The following is an 18,394-nucleotide window of genomic DNA, read 5'->3' on the forward strand; positions in this document are numbered from 1 at the left end:
TGATGTCAGTGTACATAGTTCTCTCATTCCCATCTCCAGGAAATGCTTCCAAATAATAAATAAGACTTTTTCCCTTTCTTCCGATTTTATTGCCTCTTTACTCCTAACTCTAATTGCCTTTCCAATAACAGAGTATTTCAAGCACTTGAGGTTAAATCACAAGCTCTATAAACATAGTTACAAGCCATATTGATCATCTATAGAAACAATAGTTCCAAGTTACTTAAATATCTCAAGCTAAACCACTGAAAGATTTTTCTCACATTAAACTTTCTAGACTCTCTTAACTGCCTTCAGAAAAACAGAGCCACCCACCTCCACCTTCCCACCCAGAAAAGGCCAGGAACTATTCTAAAATGCAGCAAGTTTCCAGTTGAAATGAGGGGAGAAAGCGAGGAGAAGATCAAAGATTTACTGGGGGCTGCAACATGAGAGAAAACTCTGCACTGTCAACATGTTTAAAGTCAGGTCTGAGAAAGCAGAAAGACTCTGCCCTTATACTTCCCAGCCAGAGTTCAATGAAAGATTTGAACCATGAATCAGCTTTGGGGATAACATGATAAGAGTTACCCCCTTTGCTGAAGTGAGAATAGGAAGGTATTGGAACACAGTCTCTCTCTCTTTCACACACACACACACACACACACACACACACACACACACACACACACACACACACACACACACACACACACACACACACACACACACACACACACACACACACACACACACACACACACACACCATTCATCCAGGGAGTTCTAGACCCTCCAAAGAGCCCCAGCTCACAGCCTGAACACAAAGCTCTCACCCCAGATGGTCGGTCCCCTTGCAACAATGGACTGAAGGAGTGGGGGTGGGGGGCTCAGAAAGGATAGTACAGCCAAAGCATATTTGCAAAATCCAGTTGGGAGGGGAGGATGTGTGATGGGAGGGACTAGAGGTAGGTGTCTGTGAAAAAAATAATGTCCTTGCCTGTTGCAGAAGTATAAATAAAGCACAAGCACAGAATTCTTTGGGGGGCAGGAATTCATTCCACTTCCCCTAGAGAGTCAAAGGGGACCCCCTCCCAATCCACTTAAGAATTATGGTGAGGGAAGGGGGGGAAAAAACAGTCCTGCCAGAAAGTTGCTGAATGTCCATGAGTCTCAACTCTCTAAAGATTTTTAGCCTCCCCACAAAAATGGTCCCACACACCTTGAACAAACTCCACAAGGTTTCTCCTCTATTGATTTTTCTCCCTTTTACTTCTCCAAGTAACATCTCCTAGCCCACCCCAGCCTCAGCTTTTTTTTTTTTTTTACAAGCTGTAAACCACCCATTACAAGATCTTAGCCAATCTTCCCTCCCTGCCCCCAACATCCGGAGTTGGGGGTGGGAAGGCCAGTAATGGGTTTCTTCCACTGGAGACACTATGGACCCCTGAACACAGCCTCTCAGCGCCCCCAGGCTGACCCCCTCCCCAGAGAAGAGCTCTTTCCTACCTTTGTTTTTTGGGGACGGAGTGTTCAATCTCTAGGCGTTTTCCTTGCAGCTCCACTTTCCCTAAAGATTAAATTGAAAAAGACAACATGAGAGCTTGGACGGGGAGGGCGGGGGGGCGGCAAAAAGAAGGAGAAATCAGGGTAATTCAGGAGTTACTGGGATTTGAGATCTTCCTAGGAACCCAGGTAGTGGGTTCCGCAGCCGGATGCGAAAAGGTCGCCTGGGGAATGGTGGACTCTCTAAATTCATTATCGTGTTTTCTGAATTTTTGTTTTGTTCTCTCACTGAGGTAGCCGAGTAGTGGACGGCTCTGGGAGCCGGATCTGGGGGAAGTGCGAGGGCGTCCGTGAGGGCCGGCTGCCTTTACGGCTCCCAGATGTGGGGAGAAGGGGCCGAGAAAGGGCTCCCCGTTTCTCCCAAAGTCTGTGGCAAGGGGTGGGGGTGGGGCTGCAGAATGAAACTTTATTTTCCTGTCAAGCCAGGGAGAAGGGCTTCGGGCGGCGGGGTGGTCACCTGTCGGGGCCGGCCGGGAGGCGAGGTCCGGGGGAGCGGAGCTGGGCCCCGCGGGAAGGGTCCCCGGCGGCCGCGGCGCGCGCCTCTCGGCCCAGCCTGGGCGTCTCGGGAAGCAGCATGGCGACCCGCCGCCGCCGCGCCACCCCGCTCACGCCCCACTTTCAAATCAAAATGGCTCAAGCCCCGGGCCCTGGGCGGTAGGCGGGACCCCGCTCCTCTCAGGTCAGGCCCGAAGGCTGCCGTCCCCACGGAAACCCTGGAGGTCGGGAGCGGAGCGGGGACCCCTTCCCAGCCCGGAAAGGCCTACGGCGGAGGAAGGGGAGGGGGTGCGCACGGGGTGGGGGCGTCCAGCCTCGGACACCGAGGGACTGACGTAGGGCGCCCAGACTGAGTTGGCCTCGGTGGCGAGCCCCCCCCCCCTCCTGCCAACATGGGCTCCCGCCCCGTCGGTGGGAGGCTAGGAGGATCACCTCACTAAAGCCTCCAGCTCTTCATCTCGGGCTAGGAGGAAGGGGCGAGGAAAGCCGAATATTTCCGCGCGAGGGGCCAGCGGGGGGACGGAGGGGGCGTCGGAGAAGGTGGATGGGAGTCGGTACCGAGGCCAGGCCCCGCAGGCCGGGGGCAGAGAGGAGTTGGCGGGCAAGGAAAGAGGAGGAGCAGGTCCCCGTTGTTCAGGCATTTCGCGGTGCTTTTTCCGGGGAGGTGGGTGCACTCTTACCGGAGAAAGTTTCGATGGCCTTCATCGCCCAGTGCTCGTCGGGGCAGTCCACGAAGGCATAGCCGGACTTGACCAAGAACTGGCCGCTGTAGGAGATCTTGTGCTCCGCAAACACTTTCTCCAAGTCCGCGGGGGTCACGCTCTCGTTGAGATTGCCGATGTACAGCTTGTTCATGGTGGCGGTCTCGGGCAGGACGCAGTCCTGGGCAAGGCCGAGCGGGCGGGCGCGGGCGGCGAGCCTCCTAGGCCGAGGCGGGAGGCGGCGGCAGCAGACGCAAACTTTCTTTGCACCCCACCCCTGAAGTTGTCCGGAGCCGAGGAGGGGAAGGCGGCCGGAGGGCGCGCAGAGGTCGCGGGAGAGTTCGGGGAGGCCCGGGAGAAGTGCCCGCGGCGCGCTGGGAGGCGGACGACGCGGCTCGGCTCCTTCCCTTCTGTCCGAAACCCCTCCAAGCGGGCTGGTGTGTCACGTTTCTCCGCGGCCGCCCTGGCGCCGCCTCTAAATAAAATCGACTTGAAAAAAAAAAAATGGAGCGGAAAAAAAAAAAAAGGCGAAGCCACGTGGTGAAAGCCCCCACCCACCCTGCAGGGGAAGACCCCCGACGCCTCCGGGCCCTTGGGCCCTCCAAGCCGGCCCAGCCCACCAAACTCCCGGCCGGGGGGGGGAGGGTGCCTCTCAACTCACCCCCCGGGTAAGTTGGGCGGGTGGGGGCTGTTTTCCCGAAGCTCTACTTGCCCCCTCCCCCTTGCAAGAATCTGGCCCCTAGGGAGGCGCCCCGCCCCCCACCCATCCCCCTACCCGGGCCCTAGCTGGGGGGAGAGTGGTCCGGCCCAGAATCTCCCACCTCTTAATGGGTTGGATAAAATGTGCGGTTATTTTTTATTCGAGTGGTCGGGAGTGGGGGGAGTTAGCCCACCCTACCCCAGCTAACTGCTAGCGACTGACAGGCGGGGGACGGCCGAGAGAGACAAAGAGAAGCCGAGGACTCTGGGGTCTTCAAGAGGGGGTCGCGCGAGCCGGTGATTTCAGAAGAAAAGCGCTATTCCCCTAGATCTTTAAGTGGGAGGGGGGGTCTCGGCCTTCCCAGCCCCAGCGCTAGGAGACTCCCTCGCCTCGGGGGATACAGGATCGAGGGGCCCTGCGAGCGCGGGACTGTGAAGCTGGAAACACGGGGGATCGTGGCTGGAAACCAGGGATCCACAGGAAATCATGTTTCGGGATTCCCCCGGGGTTCATACCGGGGGTTCGGCTGTTGAACTATAACGTCTCGGGGTCCTGGGGGAAAGCGCGGATCCGGCCCAAGATGACCCCGAGAGAGAGGGAGGGGTGGAGAGAAGGAAGAGGAGTGGTCGCGTGAGCGGACCCGGGCTAACCGAAGGGGGAGGTCTCAGGCAGGGAGTGACAGGGTGGAGATCTAAATGATCCCTTTCTCCCTCCCTGACGCGGGGGCAGACAGGTGGAGTACCCTCCCCCCGTCCCACCCGCGACAGCGACGGCAGCTTTCCCAGCGCTGGGTTCGGGTCTCGGAACTTTGTTTGGGGTGCGGGATTTGGATCCCGGCGGGAAGGCGGGAGAGGCGCCGAGGGCCGGGGGCCGAGCTCTAAGCCCCGCCCACGTCCCCAGGTCAGACCCGCAGGGGGAGGGGGTAATTTCCGCTCCGCGCTCGGGGAAGCGAGGGGCGGGAGCTGTGCTCGGAGGAGGGGGCGGCGGCCCCTCCCCCGCCCGCCTGGGGAGGGGGGAAGCGGATCCGCCCTGGTCCCTTCCCTCGCCTTTGACCAACTCGTTCCGGATCTTCTAGCCCCGGGAACCCGAGGGACGGACCCGACTGGGCAAGGGGCGACACGTGGGCGGTCGCACCCCGTCTCGGCGGTGGGGGAGGGGGCATTTGGCCGCGCGTTTCGGAGTCCCGGCTACGCTACGCAGAGCCGGGCGTGCGGTCCACGAGCACCCGGGATCCCAGGCCGAGGGGCGAGCGAGGCCAACGAGTTTCTAGCAGCGGGGGTTGGGATGGCGCCAGCGGGTGGTGGAGAGCGCGGCCAGGGGACCCTGGAGCCCCCTTAACCAGCGAACCAGGGAGCGGGGCGGGGGTGGACCCCCAGTCATACCAGAGTCTCGAACTGGGCGGAAGCTGGGGTTTTGCTCTGGGTTCTGCGGGAGGGAGAAATAATTCTGTCGCGGGCACGCGTGCTGCGAGGGCAGGTGAGGAAGGGGGTCACTCTCCCTTTCCCGGTCCCCGACCCCATTGTCTCAGTCGCCTGCGGCCCGGGCCGACTCCGCAACACGTGTTGGCTGCACCGATATGAATGCCTTAGATTTTTTTTTTTTTCTTGTTATTATTTTGTGTTTGCAGAGTCAGTGAGCCGACTCCGACTTCGGCGCACCGCCCTTCTGGCAGAAGATTTTCTACCGTTCAAAAGTCAGGAGTTAAAGAACTGCACGCTCCACCTTTGTCCCCCTCCCCGTTTTCCCCGCGCGCTGAAAAGAAATGGGGCTTGGGGGTGGGGATGGGGGAGGGCTTCCAACTCGGTTTCTCCATCTCCACCACCTTCAAAACCCACCCTCCAAATCCGCGTTTTGTTCTTGCCAGCCACGTGTTTGTCGGATTTTTACTTTGGTGATATTTTTTCTTTCCATGGGTCTGCAGAAATTAAAATACTGTAAGCCATCAGTTGCTGAGCAGACGAAAAATGTTTTCTCTCCAAGAAGGTGGGCGATATCTCTATTCCACCCCCCACACCTCCTCCGACTCTGCTCCCTGTTTCTGACTCTTAATATTCAGTCAGCTCTTGACCATAAACAATTTTAAACAAACCAACGAGCTGGAAACTGCCTGCCACATAGTAGGTATTCAATAAACAATTTCTTAACTGAAAAGCAAGCTAATACAAATGTTCTTTGTACTAGAGCAAAGAACATTCGGAGGAAAATTAAGAGGCCAGGGGAAAAAAAAAATTATCTTGGCGAGAATGTGTGGGTCTGTTGCCCGGGGACTCTTCTTGGTGCTGTGTGTGTACTTTTGAAAGGGCTAAAAGATGGTCTCAGAAAGGCTGTTGTGTTCCTTGGCCTTTCCCTATATAGGAACCCCGATCTCCTGAAACCTTTTCTGTTACATCTGGGAACAAGGAAGAGCGTACTTGGGAGGGCATTCCAGTTCCCAGAAACTTTAAGTGCTGTTTGCTTCATTTAATTTAAATCTTTAGGAATTAATAGAAGCACCTCTCAGGTTTTCTCCCTGGGGAACATGTCCACTACTCTATCTCTTTATTCCTAAGACAAAAGCAAGTTACACCCCACAAAAATCTTCATTCAGAGCTCTAGACGCCTGTAAAATGCAGCCCACCTTTTCCTATCCTAAATTCAAAGGGAAACAAATTTAAGTTAATAATTGAATTCGGTTCACTTTTATGTTGATTTTTTCCATGTAAAAATAGAAGTCTAAATGTTAGCTGAAATTAGTCAGTTTCTTTAATGTTTTAAAATGACAGAGGAAAAAATATAAATGTATTAAATTAAAAATTTATCAACTACTGATAAATTGAAACTGATTAGTTCTTTTTAAAAATCAGCTGTTCACTGAATTCTAATCCTCCCCCCACCCCCACCAAGAGCTTCTGTGTATAGTCAGAGGCTGCAAGAACACAAGAGAGAGGAGGCAGCTGGGGCTGAGATGCAGACCCTTTTAGCCCCCAAATCAGTTTTGCCTCAGTGACCTGGCTATTTTAGGCTGAGGTTGGGGAGACTGAATGATGTTGATTGGTGCTTCATCTCTCCCCTCTGAGTGAGTCCAGCTCTAAAGTTAACCTGAGAGAAGGGTTATTTCTTGTCAAGACTCACATTCCCAGGTTAGGGATAGGAATGGGATGACTTGGGATTCCATAATTTATCATCATTCTTTTCTTTGGCTTTTTAAAAATTAAAGACAACTAGTCAACATTTATTTGTTAATAACTTTTTTTCTACACAACTTCTTTGGGAAAATTTAATCTTCAGTGCAGAGTTCAATTTAGTTTGTGAGAGTTAAAAATATAGCTGCAGGATAAATTGTTTTCTTTAAGAATAATGATTTTTAAAAGTATTATCATTATACTTCTTGTTGTTCTCCTCCCCCCTTCCTCCTTCTTCTCTATTTTTTCCTGGAGAAGTGTTTGGTCTAGTTACATAATTCAATTCTCTGAATTCAGAAACACTGAAACTTGACTCCATTTTAAAGATGGGATTCTGATCCATTTTCCTTCAGTGTGAACATACAAATACATGCAGAGAGAAAAAAAATTAAGAGAATAAAACAACTTAAAAAATTTAAATATAATTAAAAATTAATTTTAGTACTTCTTTTCAGTTTTCAGTTGTTTTCCATTTGTAATAGTTTTATATTTTGTCATCTTATTTGTATATCTTGATTTTTTACTTGCTGTTGTGCCATAAGTATTTTCCCATGCTGCCTGCAAGTTTTGATAATGATCATTTTTAGCCAGCATGTTCTCATCAGCCCAATAGATGTAAGTTAATCATTAATCATTATTCTTAGATATATGTTACATCAAATTTTTTTTACTTTTGTTAGTAGTGCTGAATAGGTATTTGAGGGCATATAACTTTTTCCTCTTTTAGATTAGCTCCTTTGGATAAATCCCCAAAATATATATTGCATTTTAAATCTAACAGTTATCAATGACTTTCTATTTTAAAAGCTTCACATGTTTTACAAAAAAGAGGACACACACACAAACTGGAAAGCAGTTAGGAGGAAAATACATTAAAATAGAATTTTTCCATTTTTTGTTTTCTAATGAATCGTAATCAATATTGAAATAAACTTATGGTTTCTATGAAATATAGAAAAAGAAAATTTCACATTTACTGACATATGGCCACGTTGACTTCAAAGTGTTTGAAAGAATTTGTCTTTTGTTTGCTTGGTTTTTGTTTATTCTGTTGTTGTTTGCTTGTTTTTCATTGTTATTGTCTTCAGATATTTTACTTCTTCCTGCAACTTGAAGTCTTGGTGTGGTTCTTTTAACTGCCTATAAACTTTGAAAAAGTGTAAATTTGTCCCAATTTTAAAGCACATTCAGCATTTTCTCCTGTCAAATAAATAAAGATAACTATGTGTTTAAGATAACTCATAAAATGTAAGAGAATTATAAGCAGAAAAGGAAATTTCCTCCTTCAAATTATTATTTAAAAGTGTTCAATGTTTAAAGCCTTAAATAGAAATGTATTTATTCCAGAGATAGAAGAGATTCAAGGAAGAAAAAGAACTTTAAGAACAATCATTTGTTTTTGTATGGGTCACACAATGTGTGTGACAAAACTGCTCAATTTTTGGTTTTGGCTCAGGTTTGCAATGTAGAAACTTGCATAAGGCAGGGAATCATTTATTTTATTAACTTAAAAAAAAATGGATGTTTCCAAATTCAATTTGTTAGTCAATTAAACTGCACCACACTAGCCCCTATTGACACATGTAAAAGAGATGGTCGATAACATTCCTCAGATTACAAGTACTGCATTTCACTCCAAAATCATTTGGTTAAAAGATAATGAACAACTTTGTTTAGTTCCTGTTTTGCACAAAATGTAAAATAGATTATTGGTTTGTTTGGGGGGAAATTGTACAATTGAAGAAAAGACAAGGAAATAAATGTTATTTTTCAAAATAAATTGTAAAAAGCAACAAAAGTGAGGGAATACATACCTCAATATTATTTAAGTGGGAATAGTAAAAAGACAATTTTGTACTTGAAAGCTACATATCTTCTAGGTATTTAAATGATTTTAATTCAAAATGAATCAGTTACAACATCAAACTGCATGGAGTTAATTTGACTTTAGCTGCATAACTTCTATGTTTTTTAAGACTGAAAGAATTTTTCTATCTGGAAAGCAAAATATTTTTGTTCGCTTCATTAAAAATTTACTTCGGATGATAAAATTAATTGATTTTACTCCTGTTTCTAGTTAGGACTTTTTTTTTCACGAGGTGTCTTAAATGTTTCTGAGTGCTTAAAAGGGGATGCTACTATTTTTTTTTTTAAGTTGAAAAAAGTAATACATATACTATTTCACTAATATTTCATCAGCAAAATACTCATTAAAAACACTTAATCTGTCTTTGTAAAACAAACCTTTCCTTTGTAAAAGGAAAGGGACCCAGCCTAACAGTATATTATTTTTAAAAAACTGTTTGTTTAACTAAATTGAGATACAATTCTAAAAGTGATTTCAATTTTCATGGGTTAACAATCTAGAAAGAGTTTTGGTCCACACACTTCACCCATAAATGCTGAAAAATTTTTAAGAATTATTATTAACACAACTTCCATTCTTAAACATAACTGGAAAGTATTTGATTAACATGTGTATGGTAAATGATTGAATAATTTTTATGAATTTCTTTTCATTTCTAAAATGTGCTTACAAAGTGTGTAGGAAGCAATATTAGAGTTATTTCTAAATTGCTTTGAAATGAGGTTCAGGATCTCTTTCCCTATCTTCCTCTTCCTCCCCGCCCCTCCCCCCCGCCCCTCCCCTTTTTCTTCCCCCCTCCTCTCCTTTTGTTCCTCCATTTTTCTTCCTACTCCCGACACTGTCAATTCCTTTCCTCCTCCCCCTTTACCTTTACCCTCTTTTCAATTTTTCTTTTTTCTTTGTTACTTCTCTTCCCCCTTTTATTATTCTCTGACTCTTCTGCCCCTCAACCCATTTCTTTCCTCTTTTTAATCGGTATACCTATTCAAACTTTCTATGCTTTTCTTCACTCCTTCCCTCTTCCTTCTTCTTCTCCCACTATCACTGACTTGTTGTCATTCAAACTGTTATTTCCGGTGAAGTGGAAGGATACAGAGATGCTTGAATTATTTTATACACCAAAACGGGAAACTTGTTACCTCTTTGAGGAGAACTCCAGGGTAATTCAGACCCCAGAGCTCCTCCGCCCTGTGCTCCCAGCATGTGTTGTCTGAACATTCACTAGACACTTTTACTTCTTTGTATCATTTTCCTGTGTCTTGTGTTGCTTATAACTAATTTGGTTATTAGCATTTTATGTTTCAAATCCTTGGGGGTAAAGACTATCACCCAGGGAGTCAGACACAGGTGTCTGATATATATATATGTATATGTATGTGTATATATATGTATATATATGTATATATATATGTATATGTGTGTATATATATATATATATATGTATATGTGTATATATATATAAAATAAGTATCTTTTCATACTACCTGAGAAGAAGATGAGGTCAGTGTGATTAGATAAAATGCTGTGCTCAGCCTGTAAGTGCTTTTTCTTTCCTTCCTTCCTTCCTTCCTTCCTTCCTTCCTTCCTTCCTTCCTTCCCTCCCCTCCCCTCCTTCCTTCCTTCCTTTCTTTCCTTTCATTTCCCCTCCCCTCCCCTCCTCTTCTTTTCTTTTTTAAATACAATACTCAACAATCATCAGATGAAATACAAGTAAATGCAGCCATCCAAAAAACTGATTGGTCTACATCAAAAATAGCAACCAAGGGGTATCTCTGGGCTTGTCGCCCCCTAGTCTTGTGCCCATGACAGTACCCATTGCCCACTGAGGAACATCCTCTCTCCATTTCTGGTCAAAGGAATAGCCTCGGAATTATTCTCAGCTCAGGGTTTCAGGCACTCATTGGCAACCATCAGAGTTAGTTGGCACATCTCTGTCATCCTGATTTCCTTGATGCCACACAGCCAGCAGGACAATCTCAAGGGACAGTCTACATGCACCTCCTGCCAAGAGCCCTCTTAGGGTCTTCCTTCTGGGAATGCAGCTAGCACCCCATTAACCATGTAATGATTTGTTATTTTGTATGTCATCCAAAGCAAAAATGTCACTCCAGGACAGCCTTCCATCTTGGTGACTCTCTCCCAGAATGTCTGGTATAGTCACCCACCCATAGTAGATGTTTATTGAATATCCTAGCTATCAATACAGCTATGAACCCTCAAGGAGAAGGCAAACCAATTTTTATAGCAGGTTAAATTAAAGAAAAAATTAAGCCGGTCATGAAAATAGCAAAGTGCTTTGTTTTGGTTTTAATTTATAATACTCATTACTAGCAAGAATATAGTGAAATAAAACATTCCATATAACTGTGGAGGAAAACAAGTTTAAAGCAACAAAAGCCTTTCAAAATTCATACCATTTGACTAAGAAATTGCACTTTTGAGTAACACTTCTACCAAAAGTCCAGTATATAAAACTTTTTATTCAGCCTTAAAAAGAAATTAAATGAAATACTGATACCTGCTACAATATAGATGAACCTTAAAAACATTACACTAAGTAAAATAAGCCAGATACAAGAGGACAAATATATGATTCCACTTACATGAGATACCTAGAATAGTTAAATTCACAGAGACAGAAAGTACCAGGATTTGGGAGGAGCAGGTGGGGTGGGTAGCTAATGTTTTGTGGTTACAGAGTTTCAACTTAAGAGGATAAGAAAGTTTTTGAGATAGTATGATCGTTGCACAACAATGTAAATGTACTTAATGCCACTGATTCTTACACTTAAAATGATTACAGTTATAAATTTTATGTTATATATATTTTACCATGATTAAAGAAGGCAAAAAATATCTTTTTCGAAATTAAAAAAAAAACAACAATGAACAAGGATGTGTTATGTGCGTGTCAAGAAAAAAATGTTGGCAATATAAATGCTTAAAAGTAGTGGAATCTTCAAGTAACTTTAACATAGCCACTTAGTAAAATATTATGTAGCCATTAAAAATTATGTTCAAACAAGACCAGTGGGGCTTGTGTTTGGGAGAGCTGGGGGGTTGTTAGAAACAGAAACTCTGCTCCTGAAGGACGTACACAAAATCCCACACTCTCTGAGTCACATTCTTGAGTGGGGTTGTGATTTCCTGGGTGTATACATGTGTCAAAACTTATCAAATTGTACACTTGACCTATATTTTATATTTCCTACCATCCTTCACAATAAACTGTCAAGAGTTCCAGATCAAGCCTGAACATATAATGCAGAGGAAGAAATGTGATTTACATTGAGTTTAAAATTAAAGTTTTAAACTAGACTAAATTTTAAAATAAAAAATTTTGAAATTATTAAATTTGATCAGTTTTTAATTAAGTGATGTGAAAATGAGATTCCATAGATCATCACTGATGATTGTGATTAGAGAGGCATAAAACTATCTCATGTTACACTCTGCTTAGATTACAAACTGGTCACATGAATACAGTAATGGATGTATGTCTGTATGTTGTTTCCTTAATTAAATACAACAGAGGTAATATCATTTCAAAGTGTAACCTCAGTAATATTAGTTTTACTGACAAAATAGATTATTTATTTAATTTTATTTTTTTTGTCCGCACCACACGGCATGTGGGATCCTAGTTCCCCGACCAGGGATCTAACCCGTGCCCCTTGCCTTGGAAGTGTGGAGTCTTATCCAGTGGACCACCAGGGAAGTCCCCAAAATAGATAATCTAGCATTTGTTATAGAGTTAAATTTGGGGATATTGTTTGGACTCAGTATTTTGTATAAAATTCCTTGAATACATGTCTTACTATTTTGAATTTTCTCCTTTATCTTATTTTACCTGAGTATACAAATTCTTAACTCAGTTACTAGCATAAATCTTTAATAAAATAAAACTACATTTGTGTTAAAACATCAAAAAAATTATGTTCAAACAGAATTTAGAAAAACTTGGGGGAAGTTTACAAAAACTGCATGTCACAAAATTGAGTATTTGTGCTCATATAGTCTGTGTGGTTGACAGAAAAAAAAAAACTACATGTGCATAAAAGACTAGAAATTACCTTACAGCAACTCTTGCCCGTGGATACCCAGAGACATGTGCAAGAATATTTTACATCAGCGTTGTTTATAATAACAAAACCTAGAAACGCTACAAATATTCATCAACAGGAGAGTGGGTAAGTAAAGCCAGGTATAGTTATGCAATGGAATACTAGTGAGCAGTAACAGTGAATGAATTTTAGCAACGTGTATCAGCATGGGTGAATTTCGTAATGTCGATTGAAAAAAAGAAAAAAAACAGAGACTGAGTAATATACATATTATGGTTCAATTTATATAAGTTCAAAAAAATATGCAAAACTAAACAATATATTGTTTAGAGATGCATCCAGAAGAGGTTAAACTTTAAAGAAAAGAAAGAGAATGATAAGCAAACTTCCAGAATGTGGTGAATTTTGGGAAGTAGCACAGGGATGATTGTAGAGGGGCTTATAGGGCACTTCAAAGATATTGGGAATGGATGTCCTAGTTCTTAATCTGAGTCATGGCTATGCAAGTGTTTGTTTTATTATTCTTGAAACTGTACGTGTATAGTTTGCATTATTTTCATTAAGTATAAATATTTCATAATAAAAATTAATGGAAATAATAAAGTTTGGAAAAATTGTTAACAATACTTTTTTTCTTCCAGTTTTATTAAGATATAGTTGGTATACAGCACTGTATAAGTTTGTGTGCAGCGTAGTGACTTGACTTAACGCACATCATGAAATGATTACAAGTTCAGCGAACATTCATCATCTCATATGATACAAAATTAAAGAAATAGAAAATAATTGGTTTTCCTAGTGATGAGAACTCTTAGGATTTACTCTCTTAACCACTTCCGTATATAACACACAGAAGTGTTAGTTATATTAATCACATTGTACATTACATCCCTAGCACTTCTTTCTCTTATAACTTGAAGTTTGTAACTTTTGACCACCTTCCTCCCATTCACCCTCCTCTCACCCCCCCCATCTCTAGTAACCACAAATCTGATCTCTTTTTCTATGAGCTTGCTTGTTTGTTTGAAGTAATGACATACAACACTATGTTCGTTCCTGGTGCAGAACATAGTGATTCAATATTTCTATACATTTCAAAATTATCACCACTAACAATAACTCTTTGGTTTTGAGAATATGAGTGGATTTCTTTCTGTTTCCTCCCTCTCTCTCTCTTTCTCTCTCTTTCTCTCCCCCCTGTCTCTTTTGCTGTCTCTTGACTCTGCTATATTTTCAAGATTTCTAGACTGTCTATTACATTTTTACAACAAACTTTTAAAAAAGGTAAAAGGAATATTCAAGTTAATCATCCCCAAATACCTTTAAAAGCCAAATAGGGAGTAGCTTTGGCTCATCCGCTCTTCCAAGATTTGATGCAGCCAGAAGTTCATTTTCCATTAGCAGTCAGGGTTGAGGGTTAACTGCAACTCACCCTGATCCATCATGGACGTGGCTTGACTTTAGCTAAAGGTCTGATTAATTATACATGTATTCATAATACACTGAGGTGGTATGTGCTAAAACTTAGGACCAGCTGGTGAAAAACAGGAAGCAAGCACCCAGATTCACACCTGCCCAGTCTGTCCTGGATCTTGCAGACACACTGCTCCTTTCAACTCCCAGACTTGAGTCATTTTCGTTTTCATTTGCATTCACTGGAAACCCATAAGGCTGAAGCTTATTTCTTCCTCATTAGTCTCGGAGTTTCTTGCTGAGGGATCTCATGTCCTTCAATACACTGGAAACCACATGGCAGGATCCATGTTGCTTCCTGTCTCTAAGTGAGTGGCTTCATTATTTTTACCACCTAAGATCTCCTTTATTATTCCCCCATGAGCCCAATATTTTGAAAAACGTTGCCTATCAAAAAATTCCATTGATCAAGTAATATCAAATATTGAGTGGCTAAGCAGAGCTTCCACACAAGTGGCAAGAGGTTATACTATTTCCACCAAAAGCAAAGGGACTTGGCATTGGAATTTACCCATACAGCCTTGCCTGGAATAATGTCTGATTGGTTTGATGTCGTAACTGGCTGAAAATAGTTCATGGATATACTGCACCCATTATACCTTCCTTCCTTCCTTCTTAGAGCCCTGGATCTGAGGACCCTAGGGTTTGAGAAACAGTCAGGACGAGCTTTCCTAATTCCAGCACTTTGCCTGGGAGGAGAGCAGAAGAGGAAAGAAGAAATGCAGAGAGAACATTGTAAAATGTGGTAAATACCCTGAAGTGGTAGTATCATTGTTTCTATTCTATAGCTCAGCTAGGCCACTGACAGGTAGCAAGACCAGGAGTCTAACCCAGATATGCCCGGACCCAAGTCCTTGCACTTGCCATTATACCAGTGGAGCATTTAAAAATCTCCATGCAGGGCTTCCCAGGTGGTGCAGTGGTTAAGAATCCGCCTGTTAATGCAGGGGATAGGGGTTCGAGCCCTGGTCCAGGAAGATCCCACATGCTGCGGAGCAACTAAGCCCGTGCGCCACAACTACTGAAGCCCGCGTGCCATAACTACTGAAGCCCGCGCACCTAGAGCCCGTGTTCTGCAACAAGAGAAGCCACGACAATGAGAAGCCCGCGCACCGCAATGAAGAATAGCCCCTGCTCGCCGCAACTAGAGAAAGCCCGAGCGCACCAACGAAGACCCAACGCAGCCAAAAATAGATTAAAAAAAAAAAATCCCAATGCAACCCACACATGTACCACAATTTATTTTATAGAAAGGTGTAAAGACAACTCAATGGGGCTTCCCTGGTGGCATAGTAGTTAAGAATCTGCCTGCCAATGCAAGGGACACGGGTTCGAGCCCTGGCCTGGGAAGATCCCATAGGCCGTGGAGCAACTAAGGCTGTAGCCACAACTACTGAGCCTGAACTCTAGAGCCCACAAGCCACAACTACTGAGCCCACGTGCCACTACTACTGAAGCCTGCGCACCTAGAGCCTGTACTCCGCAACAGGAGAAGCCACGACAATGAGAAGCCCGCGCACCGCAACAAAGAGTAGCCTCCGCTCATGGGAACTAGAGAAAGTCCGCACACAGCAACGAAGACCCAACATAGCCAAAAATAAATAAATAAATTAATTAATTTTAAAAAAAGACAACTCAATGGGGAAACGATAATCTTTTCAACAAATGGTGCTGGAACAATTGAATATCCATATGCAAAAAAATAAATATCCTTCCATACCCCAACCTATATACAAAAGTTAACTCAATCATATACTTAAATGAAACCACTTAGGTCATGTAATTAACTGTAAAACCAAAAACTATAAGAATTCTAAGAGAAAATCCTTGTGACTTTGGGTGAGGCAAAGCTTTGGTACAACACCAAAAGCAAAATTCACAAAAAGCCAAATTGATAAAGTGGACTTTATCAAAATTTTAAAAAACTGCTTCTCAAAAGATACTGTTAAGAGAATGAAAACACAAGCCACAGTGGTGATCATCTTGCAATGTACAGAAATATTGAAACACTATGTTGTGTACCAGAAGCTAATATAGTGTTGTAGGTCAATTATACTTCAAACAAACAAACAAATTCATAGAAAAAGATCAGATTTGTGGTTACTAGAGATAGGGGGTGAGAGGAGGGTGACTTGGAGGAAGGTGGTCAAAAGTTACAAACTTCCAGTTTTAAGAGAAAGAAGTGCTAGGAACATCATGTACAGCATGATGAACATAATGAACACTGCTGTGGGTTATAGATGAAAGTGGTTAAGAGAGTAAACCCTAAGAGTCTCATCATAATGAAAAAATTTTTTTCTTTTTTTAAAATTTTCTATCTTTGTGAGATGATGGACGTTCACTGAACTTACTGTGGTCATCATTTCATGATGTATGTAAGTCAAATCATTATGCTGGACACCTTGAATTTATACAGTGCTGTATGTCACTATACCTCTAAAACTGGAAGAGAAAAATAGAAAATAAAAATGTAAAAAAAAAAGACACACCACAGACTGGGAGGAAATTTTTGTAAATCATATATCTGTCAAAGGACTTTATCCAAAGAACTCTCAAAACTCAATAACAAGAAAACAAACACCCCTCCCCGCAAAAATTGGCAAAAGATTTGAGCAGACATTTCACCAAAGAAGATATACAGATGGCAAATAACGCCATGAAAAGATACTCAACATCATTAGCCATCAGAGAAATGCAAATTAAAATCACAATGAGGTACCACTACATACTTATTAGAATGGCTAAAATTTAAAAGACTGACCATATCCAGTTTTGGCAAGATGGTGGAAGAACTGGAAATTTCATACAGCTGTTGGGAATATAAAATGTTACAACCACTTCAAAAACAGTTTGGCAGTTTCTTAAAAAGTTAAATATACCCTAATCCTAGGTATTTACCCAAGAAAAATAAAAGCATTATGTCCCTACAAAGACTTGTCCACAAGTGTTCACAGCAGTTTTATTTGTAATAGCCAAAAGCTGGAAATAACCTAAATGTCTAACAACAGGTAAATGGATAAACAAACTAATATAGCCATATGATCGAAGAATATTACTCAGCAATAAAAAAGAATGAACATCATGCCACAATGTAATTGAATCTCAAAATAAGTATGCTAAACGAAAGAAGCCAGACAAAAAGAGTACATACTGTATGATTCCATTTATATAAAATTCAAGAAAATACAGACCAATCTACAGTGACAGAAAGCAGATCAGCGATTGGACAGAGTAAATAGTAAGAGAGAGAGGCTCAAGGAAACGTCTGAAGACAGCAGATATGTTCCTTACCTTAGCTGGACTGATGGTTTCATGGGAGAAGACACATGTCAAAACAACAATTTGTACACTTTAAATTAAATATGTGCAGTTAATTATGTGTCGGTTTTACCTCAACAATGCCATTTTAAAAATGCCAACACTGTGGAGGGAGTGGTAAATTGGAAAAATGACCATTTTCCATCATCATAGTAAAGATAAGTTCACACAAGAATCATCAAAGGTGTTAAATCAGTCTGAGGGTGGGGTAGGTCTGATGAGGAAGAGGGTATGTGCATTGTCCTAACGTGTCTCCGTGTACATTGCTTATTAGTTATAAGGAGAAAAATAGTAACTGTACAGTGGGAAAATCCAACAAAACTTTGGGTGATCAAAATTATCATCAATTATGGGAAGGTGGAAGGCAGACACATTGTTCCTCCAGGTGCAATACCTCAAAAAGGACACACTTTCATTTTCTAGTGTTCTGGTCAGGTTGCATAACCTGAATCTCAGACAAAACCAAATGGAGAAACATTCTATAACATAACTGGTCTATACTCTTCAAAATGTCAGTATCATGAAAGAATGAAAGGCTGAGAAACTGATTAAAGGAGAATAAAGAGACATAATTAAATGCAATTCATGAACCTGGACCTGATCTAAGAATGGAGGAGAAATACCTGAAAGGATGTTATTGGGATAACTGAAAAAATTGTAATATGGACTATATGATTTATATCAATGTTAAATGTCTCGAATTTCATAACTGTACTTATTGTGGTTAGATAAGTGAATATCCTTGTTTGTAGGAAATATGGGTGAAAATATTAACTGGTAAAGGAGCATGGTGTACATAACCTACTCTCAAATGTTTAGAAGATACATAATAGAATGATAGAAGAAAAGTGGCAAAATGTTGAAAGTTGGTGAATCTGTGGGTATATTGGAGTTCTCCATATTATTTTTGCAACTTCCCTGTAAGTTTTAACTTATTTCAAAATAGAAGGTTTTAAAAATCTCCAGACAAATGACACAACAGAGTCTCTGGGAATGACACTGAGGCACTAGGATTTTAAAAATCTTTCCAGGTAGGGTTGCCAAATTTGGCAAATAACAGTACAGGATGCT

The 18,394-nt window shown here is 42.4% G+C and overlaps 1 protein-coding gene across 2 annotated transcripts in view; it reads right to left on the reverse strand.

Annotated features, from left to right (window-relative positions):
* The window catches only part of IGF2BP1 (insulin like growth factor 2 mRNA binding protein 1), a 46,030-nt gene extending 42,373 nt beyond the window's left edge, over positions 1–3,657 (reverse strand). For both annotated transcript variants that reach the window (XM_082372960.1, XM_082372959.1), the window contains exons 1-2: positions 2,720–3,657; positions 1,488–1,548 (exon numbers count right to left, since the gene is read on the reverse strand). In XM_082372960.1, coding sequence (XP_082229086.1) covers positions 1,488–1,548; positions 2,720–2,894 — 236 coding nt within the window. In that variant the 5' untranslated portion in view covers positions 2,895–3,657. The remainder of the gene's footprint in view (positions 1–1,487; positions 1,549–2,719) is intronic.
* Positions 3,658–18,394: the final 14,737 nt, after the last annotated feature.

This window comes from Balaenoptera borealis (genome assembly GCF_965194805.1).
Source record: "Balaenoptera borealis genome assembly, chromosome: 20".
NCBI classification, from domain to species: domain Eukaryota; kingdom Metazoa; phylum Chordata; class Mammalia; order Artiodactyla; family Balaenopteridae; genus Balaenoptera; species Balaenoptera borealis.